The sequence below is a fragment of the Podarcis melisellensis genome, assembly GCF_964234715.1.
Source record: "Podarcis melisellensis genome assembly, chromosome: 10".
Taxonomy (NCBI): domain Eukaryota; kingdom Metazoa; phylum Chordata; class Lepidosauria; order Squamata; family Lacertidae; genus Podarcis; species Podarcis melisellensis.
In genome coordinates, this window is record NC_138542.1 from 44,970,382 (window position 1) to 44,982,519 (window position 12,138).

At 44.7% G+C, this 12,138-nt stretch overlaps 1 protein-coding gene across 1 annotated transcript; it reads left to right on the top strand.

Moving 5' to 3' along the window:
* The first annotated feature begins 1,278 nt into the window (after positions 1 to 1,278).
* TNFRSF13C (TNF receptor superfamily member 13C) lies at positions 1,279 to 11,365 on the top strand. Its single transcript, XM_081928712.1, has 5 exons — positions 1,279 to 1,886; positions 2,917 to 3,144; positions 8,042 to 8,203; positions 10,103 to 10,147; positions 10,657 to 11,365. The coding sequence occupies exons 2-5, from the start codon at positions 2,925 to 2,927 to the stop codon at positions 10,980 to 10,982; spliced, it is 753 nt and encodes a 250-aa protein (XP_081784838.1). The 5' UTR covers positions 1,279 to 1,886; positions 2,917 to 2,924; the 3' UTR covers positions 10,983 to 11,365.
* The last annotated feature ends 773 nt before the right edge of the window (positions 11,366 to 12,138 follow it).

A 12,138-nucleotide genomic window follows, 5' to 3' on the forward strand; every position in this document is an offset into this window, starting at 1 on the left:
CGAGGTCCATAGCAAGGTCAAGAAATAAAGAGCCTAGCCTAAGGGCGGGAGAACTGACCGAGCAGGGAGAAAACAGGGGCGAGTCCTCAGCCGCGGATTGGACAGCCTAAGGATGACGTGGCCGAGGACCATCCAATGGCACAGGGGCTACACCGCCCCATGCGTGTGGGAAGGGCTTGCTCCCAGCCTGCAACCTCATTTCCCCGGGAATGGGAAATGGCTTTGCAGCTGATCCTTGTGTGAGGGCCATTCCCTGTTGATCTGACTCATCGCGTGGCATCGCACACAGCAAGAGCACAAGGACTTTAAAGGAACAGCATGTTCTGCCGCTGAGCTGTAGCAGTTCCAAAAGTGGCAGCGAGGGTGTTAGACAAGGCCAAGCCACTACCCTGCTACAGCCTCTAAGGAGCATGTAGGGAAAGCTCAGATTGCAGAACGGGAATCCAGAGAAGAAAAGAGACAGCTGGAGAGAAAATGGAAGACAGCCGATTTGCTTGGCTCCATGTTCTGGAACAGCAAGTTACCGAGGCTGCGCTGTTATTAGTACTATTCTGAACAATGCTTGAAGCAGAAGCTTTGTCTTTTGACTCGACCCTATGGAGCAAATGGGACCGTGTCCCCATATCCAATGGTTTCTTTCCTTTCCATGTGCAATTAGCTGTGCCCTGCCAGAAAGCCTCTTCCCTTCCTTTCCTCTGCAGATCCTTCATCTACCTTGGCAAACTTTCTTATTAACTAAACATAATTTAGTGAAAAGATGGATGTCTGAGAAGAGCATCCCTCACTCAGTAGCATGACTATGGGGGTGCAAACAGTGTCCCAACACCAGGTGCAAGGTCTGGGGTGTGTGCAAGATTCGCTGCTGCTGCTAAAGTGCAGCTTAAAATCTTTGTAATAGCATGAGTCTCATACACATCCAAAGGGAATTGTTGATCTGCTGGTCACAAATAAATATAGCTGTTGAAGGTTTCCTACCTCCAGCTGCTTGCTGGTATTAGGACAGACCCATAGCAAGATTTCCTCACACAGTGAGGTCTACACCTTGAGGAAGCCAGAGGCTTTGCTGACAGACAACCTGCAGTTTTTGCTCTTGTGGGGAATAAATGACATCATTCAATAATGTGCTGTTTGCAGAAGTTCCTTCTCTTGTCTGTTCTGAATCTTCTGGCCCTAAATTCTAATATTATGAGAGAGGGAGAAATATGTTTCTCTGGCAATTTTTGCTACACTATGAATAATTCTATACACCTCTATCGTATGTGTCTCCCACTCCCTTTACTCTCATTTAAAACAACAACAACCTAAGAAAAGACCTCAAATATTGTAACCTTTCCTAACAAAGGGATCCCAACAAAGCAGTGGGAGTTAGGGAGGAGATGGTAAAAACTTTGCTGACACTCCAGCTTTTCAGAAAACACCTTGCTGTGTTGCTCCCAGACAAGCCAGACCATCACAGTGAAGCGAGAGGAAGTGATTCTTGTAAAAGTGTAGTGCGCCACAAGCCCAGCCCATCACTGCTTCTACTGCAATGCTGTGCCTGCAGCACAGAGAGGTGCAGTGCATTTGCAGATTGCTGAGGCTGGATGCACAGTGAATGCACTCCAGGCTTGCACAAATGCTGCAAGAGCATTTAATCAACACAAACAGGAAAATATTCCATCTGCACAGCACATGATTAGAAAATGTGAGAGCCAGTCAATGCATTGCTTCCTGGCCCAGTTGAAACTTAAACAACGACTTGCCTTGGAGTTTGTGGGGAGAGGGGAATGTACGAGAGGAGTTTGTACAGTTCACCTTCTGACCAATACTTACATGGAATTACTGAGTCATAAATCAACTCAGTCCAGATAGGCAAATATACATGCTGGTGTGGAAAGTAAGACCATGTAAGTGAGATACAGAAAGGCTGAATGGTAGAAAAAGCAAGAGATGTGGAACACCATATGACTGAATCTTCCATGAAAGCAGGCTAGGTTTAAAAAGGGAAAGAGATTAAATATAATGAGAAAAAGAAACAAAAAAATATGAGATATTGGTGGGCAGTGACTGAGAGGGGACTTTTAAGCCTAGTTTTAATTGATTTGACCTCCTTCTAACAAAAAGAGCTCTGCTCTCCAAAGGTGATGGATAAGAGGACAACCCTTTGAGATGTGTGGTGGTTCCAACCTATCTTGCAGTGGGCTTGAATACGTGATGTTTATACCGAGTCTGCCTAGCCCAGGATCTGTACTGACTAGTAGCAGCACTGAAGCACAAGCCATGGCCTTTCTCTAGCTGTCTTTGTGCAGTGCGAAATAATCTTAGTCACAAAAGTTATAAGCTGCTGTGTGGGGCTCAGCCATATGGTTATACTGTGTGAGGGAAGCGAGCCTTGCTACGCCCAAATCATTGGTTGGACGCATTGTCTTACTCTCTGCTCTTTTCAAGGCACCTCTATTTTTCTTGCTCTCTTCTCCTTCTTCATATTCCCTTTTTCTCTGTTTTTCCTTCTCTTTCTGCTATTTTTATGGCTTCCTTTCTCTTTTCCATTTCTCCCCTTTTTCATGTTCTCTCGGCCACAAAATGTTTGGGGGCGGGCCTACTAGTCCAGTAGAGGTGGAAGTTTAGAATAAACCCTATGCTAACCAATAGGCCCCTCGTCCATTTGGACGTATAGCGTCACGTTGACATGGCTTTTACACCACAAGAATCAAACGTAATACTAGGCGGGGAGTTACAGGACAGGAGGGCGTCGCTTAGGCAAGTTCCTCCTTTTGCTCTTTTATAAAGGGCCTCCTGGAGGAAGTGAGATCTCAAGGGAGAGAAGCGCAGGCTTCAAAGTCCAACAGTTTCTTATACTTGCTTGCCATTTGTATAACCTGCTATCTCATTAAGCCTTGATAATCTGGGGTTCCCCTTCCTTTTCTTTCTTTGAAGACTGAACCATGTTGCAGAACAGAAGCAGCCACTCAGGTGTGGATACCACCTGCTCTGAGCCTGGCCTCTGCTACGACCATCAGAGCAAACAATGTGTACATTGTGGACCCAGAAGCAGGCGCTCTGGTACCGGCACCTCCTGCCATCTCCCCAGCCTCTGCTATGACCGCCTGGTTGACCAATGTGTGAGCTGTGAAAAGATGCAGAGGAAGACTGAGAAGGAGACAAGTAAGCAATAAAAATAATCTCCTTGACTTTTGGAAAGAGCGGGAGGGAATTATTCCCTGGGTGCATTGAGTTCAGTTGGAATCAAATCCTATACCAGTAGGAAAAGATTCCAGTGGCTGAGACAGGTGGATGAGAACAGGAGCAGAAGAAATATTCTCATCTACTGATGACCTTGGATATCAATTGTTGTTAGCAGGATCAGAGTAGAGGTAGCATAGCCAGCCGCTAGAGAACCACAGTATGAGAGGGCTGTGGTCCAGAAATCCTGCTAATGGGTTTTTCAGAGGCACCTGTTTGATCATTGTGGGGAACAGGATGATGGACTAGATTAATCTTTGCCGTGGTTCAGCAGTTACAGATAGGTAGCCGTGTTGGTCTGCCATAGTCAAAACAAAAAAAAATTCTGACATCAGGAATCACAAGACAGAGAAACCAGTAGGAGAACACTTCAATCTCCCAGGACATTCTATACAAGATCTCAAAGTAGCTGTTTTACTACAAAGGAATTTCAGAAATAGACTGGAAAGAGAAGCTGCTGAATTGCAACTTATTACCAAACTTAAAACCATGGAGAGACCTGGTCTGAACAAAGACATTGGATTCTTATCTCATTATACATGACAAAGCCATTTTTCACCTTCTCACCCCTTGCTTTTTCCTGTAAGACCTATTGCATTCGTTAAGAGTCGTCAACAGGCTCATCACAGCTATCTGCCAATCACCCATTCCCACCACCCTTCTGAGTAATACCCCTCCCCACCTTCTCACTATATAGAAGGGTCTGGTAACTTCTGTTTCAGTGTATCTGAAGAAGTGTGCATGCACACGAAAGCTCATACCAAGAACTAACTTAGTTGGTCTTTGAGGTTCAGCAGGACTCTTCTTATCTTCTCAAGGAAGAGCACCAGTGGTCTCCCTTAAAAGGCCTACCAATCACTGCTATAGCAATTGGCTCTTTTTCAGTCTCAATTTCATATCTATCAAATAGGAATGATAGTGAAGGCTTCAGGTAAGACAGACAGGGTTGTTGTTTGGATCGACAAGAGCAATGAGGTTGCTTCTTTGTGGGCATTTGCCATACTCATGATTTGGTACACATGTGGGAAACTGACCTAGAGGAAATGAGTAACCATAACGTGTGAAGTCTGTCAATGCAGTACCACATCTTCCTGCATTTGGGACTGCGACACCAATGTAGAGCCTGGGGTTTTTGTATTGGCTACACAAGTAGGTGGGGGTTGTAACTGGGTGCCATGTGGCTTCTGACTCACATCTGTTGAATTGCTGGTTGTGTTTATAGCATGCTTTAAAAAAAAGAAAAAGTACTTCACACGTGTAATTTAGTGGCCCTCAAAGCAGCCTACCTAGAGAGGTAGTTAATGTATATACCACTTCATATTTCAACAGAAATCTCTAGTGATTTACATATAGATAGGCCACTATGACTCTGTGCGCACCACCTATTGAAAACACATTATTTTCCCCAAAGAATCCTGGGAACTGTAATTTGTTAAGGGTGCTGGGAATTGTAGCTCTGTGAGGGGTAAATGACAATGCTCATGGTTCTTTGGAAAGAGGGTAAATGTGCTTTAAATATATATAATATGCACACAGCTTATGACTAACTTTCTACATGAGGGAAAGGCCATAGCTCCATAGTAGAGAGCACATATCTGAATGCAAAGTTTTCTGGGGTCAGTCCCTGGATGTGAGGCTGACAAAGACTTCAATCAGAAATCCTGGCAAGCTGCTATAGACAATCCTGCGCTAAGATGTACCAGTGGTTTGCCTTTCTATACGACAACTTTCTATGGTTCCTATGTGGGGGAGAGCATGTTGAAGCTTAGAGATAGGGGCTGGCCTTTGATGAGCTCATGACTAAAGGGTAATTCATCCTGAAACTTTGCACTTCACTGTAGCTCATTTGTTTAACCATGATGCTACACAGGTTTGACGGTGCCACTTGGGTGATATATATAAGTATCCGTCCACACAAAAAAAAACCCTTGGGACTGTTAAAAAAAAGGTAAAGGACCCCTGGACAGTTAAGTCCAGTCAAAGGCGACTATGGGGTTGCAAAGTTCATCTCGCTTTCAGGCCAAGGGAGCCAGTGTTTGTCCACAGACAGCTTTCTGGGTCACGTGGCCAGCATGACTAAACCACTTCTGGTACAACGGAACACTGTGATGGAAGCCAGAGTGCACAGAAATGCCGTTTACCTTCCTACTGTCATGGTACCTATTTATCTCCTTGCACTGGCCTGCTTTCGAACTGCATTGCTATCTCAGGGCCCCATCTCAAGGTTCTAACATCTCCATTTAACCTGTAAGCAAGTGATAGGGAGGGCCTCTTCCAGAAAAGTCAGAGACACACTGCCATTTAGAGTACAGCATGTTAGGCTATATGAACAAATAGGTTTTCATGTGCCAAGGAGCCTCCATGTGGAAACATCATCACCTCGGGATTCCCAAATTATGGTCCTTGAGCTTCATTTAGGCAGTTCACAGCGTATCACAGGGTATTTTATTGCATTACAGCTCAGATTCTATACAATATATAATAAATAGAAAGAAGCTATAAAAATGCAATTAAAAATAATACAGCATCTAGCGTAATGCATTACAATTGCCTTAACAGGCAGAAAAACAATTAAGTGATCCACCAAGGCCTTCAGCAATTTTCGAATGGGCTTGGGTGGGGGAGAGTTTGGACTCCATTGCCCTTAGCCTTTATAAAGCACAGCCCTTAACACTTTTAAAAACCATATAATTGGGAATGGTATGTAAGCCACATGGGTGGCACTGTGGGTTAAACCACAGAGCCTAAGGCTTGCCGATCAGAAGGTCGTGATTTGAATCCCCATGACAAGGTGAGCTCCCATTGCTCTGTCCCAGCTCCTGCCAACCAAGCAGTTCGAAAGCACGTCAAAGTGCAGATAGATAAATAGGTACCCCTCTGGCGGGAAGGTAAATGGTGTTTCCGTGTGCTGCTCTGGTTCACCAGAAGTGGCTTAGTCATGCTGACCACATGACCCGGAAGCTGTAGGCCGGCTCCCTCGGCCAATAAAGCGATATGAATGCCGCAACCCCAGAGTCGTCCGCGACTGGACCTAATGGTCAGAGGTCCCTTTACCTTTATCTTTATGTAAGTTATTATGATAGTTATTAGGAGAGAGTGCTGAAATGAAGGGAAAGAAGGGATTAATCCATAAAACAATGAGGGCAAATTGAGCAAATGTTATATGAAAATTATTTGTTTATTTTTTTATTTTACAATATTTATATACCACTCGATTGTAAAAAAAAACCTCTAAGTGGTTTACAAAAATGAAGATTTCTGTCAATTGCTGTGATCTGCCCTACCCAGAGAGATAACAGATGATCTTTAAACCAGAATGTTAACTAGAAAAAAGAAGAGTAAAGATGGAATAGGAAAGACAGAGAAACAAAGAGTTGTAAATGGGGTCTTGGATTAAGAAATGGAACAGAATTAGACTAGATGCACCTGATGATGTTCGAAGCACTGCTAAATAGTAACATGTATTTTAACCCCAGGTAATCAGATTTTTATTTTATTTTACAGTATTGTTTTTCTGTGAGGTTGGTTAGTCTGAGAGACAGCTCATGGCTGCAGCATCCAATCCAATTTTTGAACTTTATGGTTTTGAATCTTTCCCCCACCACCTGCATACTTTGTCATCTGACCTGCTGAAGATGGAGGGCTCAAAAGCTTGCTCAATGTTGTGCGACGTTTTGGTTGACCTAAACAAAAGTATTGCCCAACTGTGGATCTGAGAATTTTTCCTAGGGCAGGGGCTCCCAGATGTGGGGAACCACAATCCAGAAAGCCCTCACATAACTAGTTGCCTGTCATACTTCAGATGGTGGGATGATCACAAAACAGGCCTCCTAGAATGAGCTTAAAGTAGAGAGGGGACATATTTCATTGTTTGTAGTTACAGTTGTCAGGATAGGACTGAGAAGGTTCAGGTTCAAATCCCCACTGCAAGGAAAGTCCGCTGGGTAACCTTGGGCCAGTTATATTCTCACAGCCTAATTTACCTCAGTGTTGTTGTAAGGATAAAAGGAGGAAGGGGAACGAACCCTGTAATCTTCCCTTGACATCCTGGAGGAATTGTGGGACAGAAAAAAAGTAAAGAGACAAAATAATACAGTGGTACCTCAGGTTAAGTACTTAATTCGTTCCGGAGGTCTGTTCTTAACCTGAAACTGTTCTTAACTGGAAGCACCACTTTAGCTAATGGGGCCTCCCACTGCTGCCGCGCCGCTGCTGCACAATTTCTGTTGTCATCCTGAAGCAAAGTTCTTAACCCAAGGTACTATTTCTGGGTTAGCGGAGTCTGTAACCTGAAGCGTATGTAACATGAAGTGTATGTAACCCAAGGTACCACTGTACTGCTGACCATTTCTGCTCTAATGCTGAGATAACTCAGTTGCTCCAAAAGCCCCATTCCAAACTGAATGAACATGACCCACTGTCAGACTGCCATGTATGTCTGCAAGGCCTCTCCATCAGTTCTGTTAAAAGACAGCTGCATCAGGCCGCTCCCTCAGCTGTCAGCAGACAGTCAGTCAGGTGGAAAGAGATAGAGAGACTGGACTGCAGGACCCTCTCTGTTGGCACGAGCAGCAGCTTTTGAGTCATCTCCAAATTTTCTGTTCCTGCTGTTCACTACAAGATCTCTGTAAATAAGAATTAGTGCCTGATCTTGCTTTTTCCCCTCCTCCCTCCCAATCCCTTTTCCTCTTGTGTCGTGCTGCTTAGATGTTGAGTCTGAAAGCAGGGACTTATATTTGTAAGCTGCTCTAGAAGCCTTTTTCAGTGGAAGAGTGGGATAAAGATGCCCCCTCTGTTTTCCTCCCCATTAAAACCCAAGCCCCAACACCTCTTGCTGCAGACCCAGGTTGCTCATCTTTACTCTTCGGAATTTACATTCTCATGGGGCTAGTCTTGGCAGTCGCTGCAGTGCTGTGCATTGTAATCCTGAAACAAAAGAGGAAGAAGAGGATGCGAGGAGCTGAAAAGGAGAATTCTACAGGTAGGCATTGCCAGTCTTCCCAACAATAGATATTCACCCATTTGGGGAGTTACCATCTAGTTCCAATCCAATGGCATACACACAACAATGCATGGTTATTGCCTGCAAAGTACTGAGAGCAGAACTGATTTGTCTTATTCTAATTATCTGTTAGTGATCACCAGGGGCATCTAAGTGCCAATTGCTCCATAAATGACTTTGCTCACCAGTATTAATCATTTTGATTATGGTGCACATCCACACATCATTTACTGATATATCCTTGGATTTGCCCTTGCATAACCAAAAGCAGGAATGGCTTTCCCATTACCACGTGATAGTTTGTTGGCTTTACATTCCTTGGACCTAACTGCATTTAAAGCAGAGCTTTCCAAACTTTTCATATTGGTGAAACTTTTTAGACATGCAACATTTCACGACATAGTAATTCAGTTTTTCTAGGAAACCGGAGGTTAAACTCACCCCTTTTCAGCCCCAGGAAGAGTGTAGGGAGCGTTGGCGCGACACGCCTACACACTGCAGTGGACACACACCGTTTGGAAAGCTGTGATTTACAGGCTTAATCTGGCTGTACCTCTCCCAGAAATATCCTGGGAAATGTAATTCCATTGGCAGTGGTAGAAATACTTAACAGAGTGGTCTAAGCTCCTCCACAAACTACAATTCCCAGCATCATGGGAGCTCAAAATGATATAATGACCGCTCCCTGCTTAAAATGGGGGGCGCCCACCTGGGGGAAGCGTTGCCAAGGAGACCAGGCCAGGTAGGGAAGGGATTACCTGCCCACACAGATCTTACCTGGGAAACCTCACTTGGCTCCAGAGCTTCTCCCACCCTACCCACCCTCAGTTAATGTCTTATTTTGCAGGTTAACTTTTCTTCACAGGTATGCGGGCGCTGCTACGTCCCTGTTAAAGGGCTGGAAAGGAATTTCCCTGCATTGGCAGGTTTCACCTTCCCGTAGCAAAACGTCACAACTTTGGCGGTATCAGGCCTTGGGCGGAATCCTTTAGTCCATCTTCCTCTTTGCGGTGGCGATACCAGGGTTCCCCGTTAAAGGGGTTTTCTGAAGGGAGGCTTTGACCGTACGCTGAAAGGTCGTCATTGCTCTCCCCTGCGGCGGCGGCGTTACAGGAGCGGCTATCTCTGCTTGAACATATGTTCTCCAGAGCCGGCCCATCCCCCCACACACACACTGGATAACCCTGATGCTCCCTAGGTCCCCGGCTGGGGACTGGGGAGGGAGAACGCCCAATGCCTGAGCCAAGGTCTACCCACGTTTGAAATTTAATAAAGTTGTGGCCAATTTAATCCCATAGCATGTTGTCTTGAGTCGTTATTCCACATGACGGGGGGACCGTGCGGGATCTGGGGACTCTGCCTGTCCACGCAAATTGTGCTTGTCATGTACCTGTGTCTTTTGTTTCTGATCAACAAGGGCTTTCCCCCCATGATCTCACCATGGATATTTCAGGGCCTGGCCAAGAGTACCTTGTCCCCTTCCACCAGCATGGTACAAGGGGGCTGACTTTGGAGCTGTTCTTTGGGGAAACTCTTCCCAGCTACTGTTGCCTAGGCAACTGAAGCCCATGGCAGCCTATGGCCTGCCTGGGAGTAGGGGGGTGACTAGGAAGGGAAATAATTTTGTGACCACCAGTTCTTTTGTAAGTCACCTTGAGTCCCATCAGGGGAAAATGGCAGGGTACAAATAAATATATAAGAAGAAGAATTCTTCCTGGATAGACCCCAGAACAATCTTGAATGGGTTGGAGAAGTAACAGCAGGAAGGATTCACATCTGGGTCCAATGCCAGTCCCATATATTTTAGTTCACTTTCCTCTTTTATTATCATGTTCTGCTTAACTGAGTTATGATTTTCTTCTTGTCGCCTCATACAAGACGTCCCTGAAGATTTCAGGTGCTGTGAAGAGGGGAATGCTAAAGGTGAGCATGGAGGGAACTTTTGTATAACCTAGGGGCAAGTCTAGGAAACCCTTTTCAGCCCTACTGGGCAACCTTAATGGGGGGGCACATGCCACTGACAGGCGGGGCCACAAGCAAAAGTGGGTGGAGCAATGAATGGAAATGTTACCTTTGCATATTAAGTAAGGTTCTGTAGCCACTCACATACCCCTCTCCATCCTCCATCCAAGGGAGCTAGATGAGATATTATCAGAGTTCAAGGACACATTTCAGCCAGGCAAAAACACGCAACGAGGGGGTGAAGAAACTATCAGTAATGAATGTGGGCTGGGGAGGGGCTGTGGGCTGCAGAAAGCACAGAAGCTCAGAGAAGAGAGCATGGGAAAGCAGCACCCACCCCACAGACCTGAGGTGCTTCACTCCCTGACCTATAGACATTGCTGCTGATGATGTTCTAAAAGGGAAGGTGGCCTCTTATCCTACACTTCTCTACTGCTTTCACATTACTCATTAAGTTGTTTCTCTTTCAGAAAATGAGAAGTGTGTCATTGCCTTTGAAAATGAACCTCACAAAGGCCACAGTTGCAGTCCAGGAGATGGCGATCCTGAAATACTTATGTGCCCACATTCAAATGATGCTTTAAACACTGCCAGAGATGACGCCTTAAAAAGAGAAGTCCAGTATACTGCTATGGCAGGAAGTGATGTCACGGAGGAAGCTTCCCTGACTTCCTGTGATAAACAATGCAACCCCACCTTTCCACTGCCGGCAACGGAACTCGGGGCAACTGAGTTGGTGACCACCAAGACTACTCAGGAGAGTGTCATCTGGGATGAGGAGGAGTCGGAGTCATAGTAACAAGTTTTAGAGGGCTGAGACTTGAAGACTCTCCCTCAAGCATCATAAAACTCCCTTTCAACTCAAAAGAGGAATAGTGGATGGACAGATTTACAAAGGGCTTGCCTCATTGTAACTGGAAGAGAGTTTGTTATTTCCCACATTGTAGAGATGTTGAAACAGTCTTTTAGCTGCCAGAAACTCCCAGCAATTGCTTTAAGAAAAAGGAGACTACTGGGACACTTTATACCAAGGGCAGGAGACTTCAAGCCTGGCTATTCTTATTGGCCCTGCTCAGGGCCCCCTTGGAGGGCTTTTACCTGGCTGGAATGTGCCCCTGAACTGTGACAATTCCTCTTGCTTGCTTGCCTGGGTGTAGGTGTGCATGTGTGTGAGAGAGTGTGAACTACTGCCATCCCCACTGCTACCCCACCCCACTCCAACAACGAAATGTGGTCCTTAATTTCCGCACCCTGAAACTCCCCTGGCAATATGATGGTGAGTTACTAAGTGGGAATGAAAAATGATGACTGCAAGTGGACAGAAATACCCAGAGGGAGTTTAAATGAGCTATTTGAACCACTAAGGAGCATATTTTTTAATGTTTAAAATTATTTTTATTCCACAATGTTATATAATTCTTTTTGAAAACAGCTTTGATTGTGTGTGTGTGTGTGTGTGTTTACAAGCAAGCGGTGTATAAAATTTATGAAATAAGATAAAATAAACATTGGCAATATAAGATATAAGACTGCATATTTACTTTAGATGTAATACAAAATAATTTGAATGTGGCATACATACACTCAGTGGCTAGTGGGCCTTATTCTGCAATATTCTTTTTTATCCTTCAACATTTGATAGCTTAATGAAGCTGGACTTTTTCTTTTTTACATTCAGCCCACAACTTCAGCCCACAACTTTACAATTCTGTTCTTTCTCTTTTCTTAATCCTGGTAAGGGAATGTCAAACATGGTAGGTCCCAATTTTTTTCGGGGGCGGGGATTACAGATTGTATGTGTAGTCCAAAGGGCAGTTTCTTGTACAGCTACAAAGCTTTTATTAAAATCAGCTTTAAATACTCCTATAAAATAACCACCCACAACTATTTCTTAGGGTTGAAAACATAAATGCAATGGGTCTGAAAAGTTTCAGAATTGTAGAATGTTAAAG

What these genes read in the sequence shown, in the direction of transcription:
- TNFRSF13C (XM_081928712.1), top strand. Translation starts at nt 2,925, where the DNA reads ATGTTGCAGAACAGAAGCAGCCACTCAGGTGTGGATACCACCTGCTCT. An exon ending in TGAAAAGGAGAATTCTACAG is followed by an intron (nt 8,204 to 10,102) that starts GTAGGCATTGCC and finishes GCCTCATACAAG; the next exon opens with ACGTCCCTGAAGATTTCAGG. An exon ending in TGAAGAGGGGAATGCTAAAG is followed by an intron (nt 10,148 to 10,656) that starts GTGAGCATGGAG and finishes TTTCTCTTTCAG; the next exon opens with AAAATGAGAAGTGTGTCATT.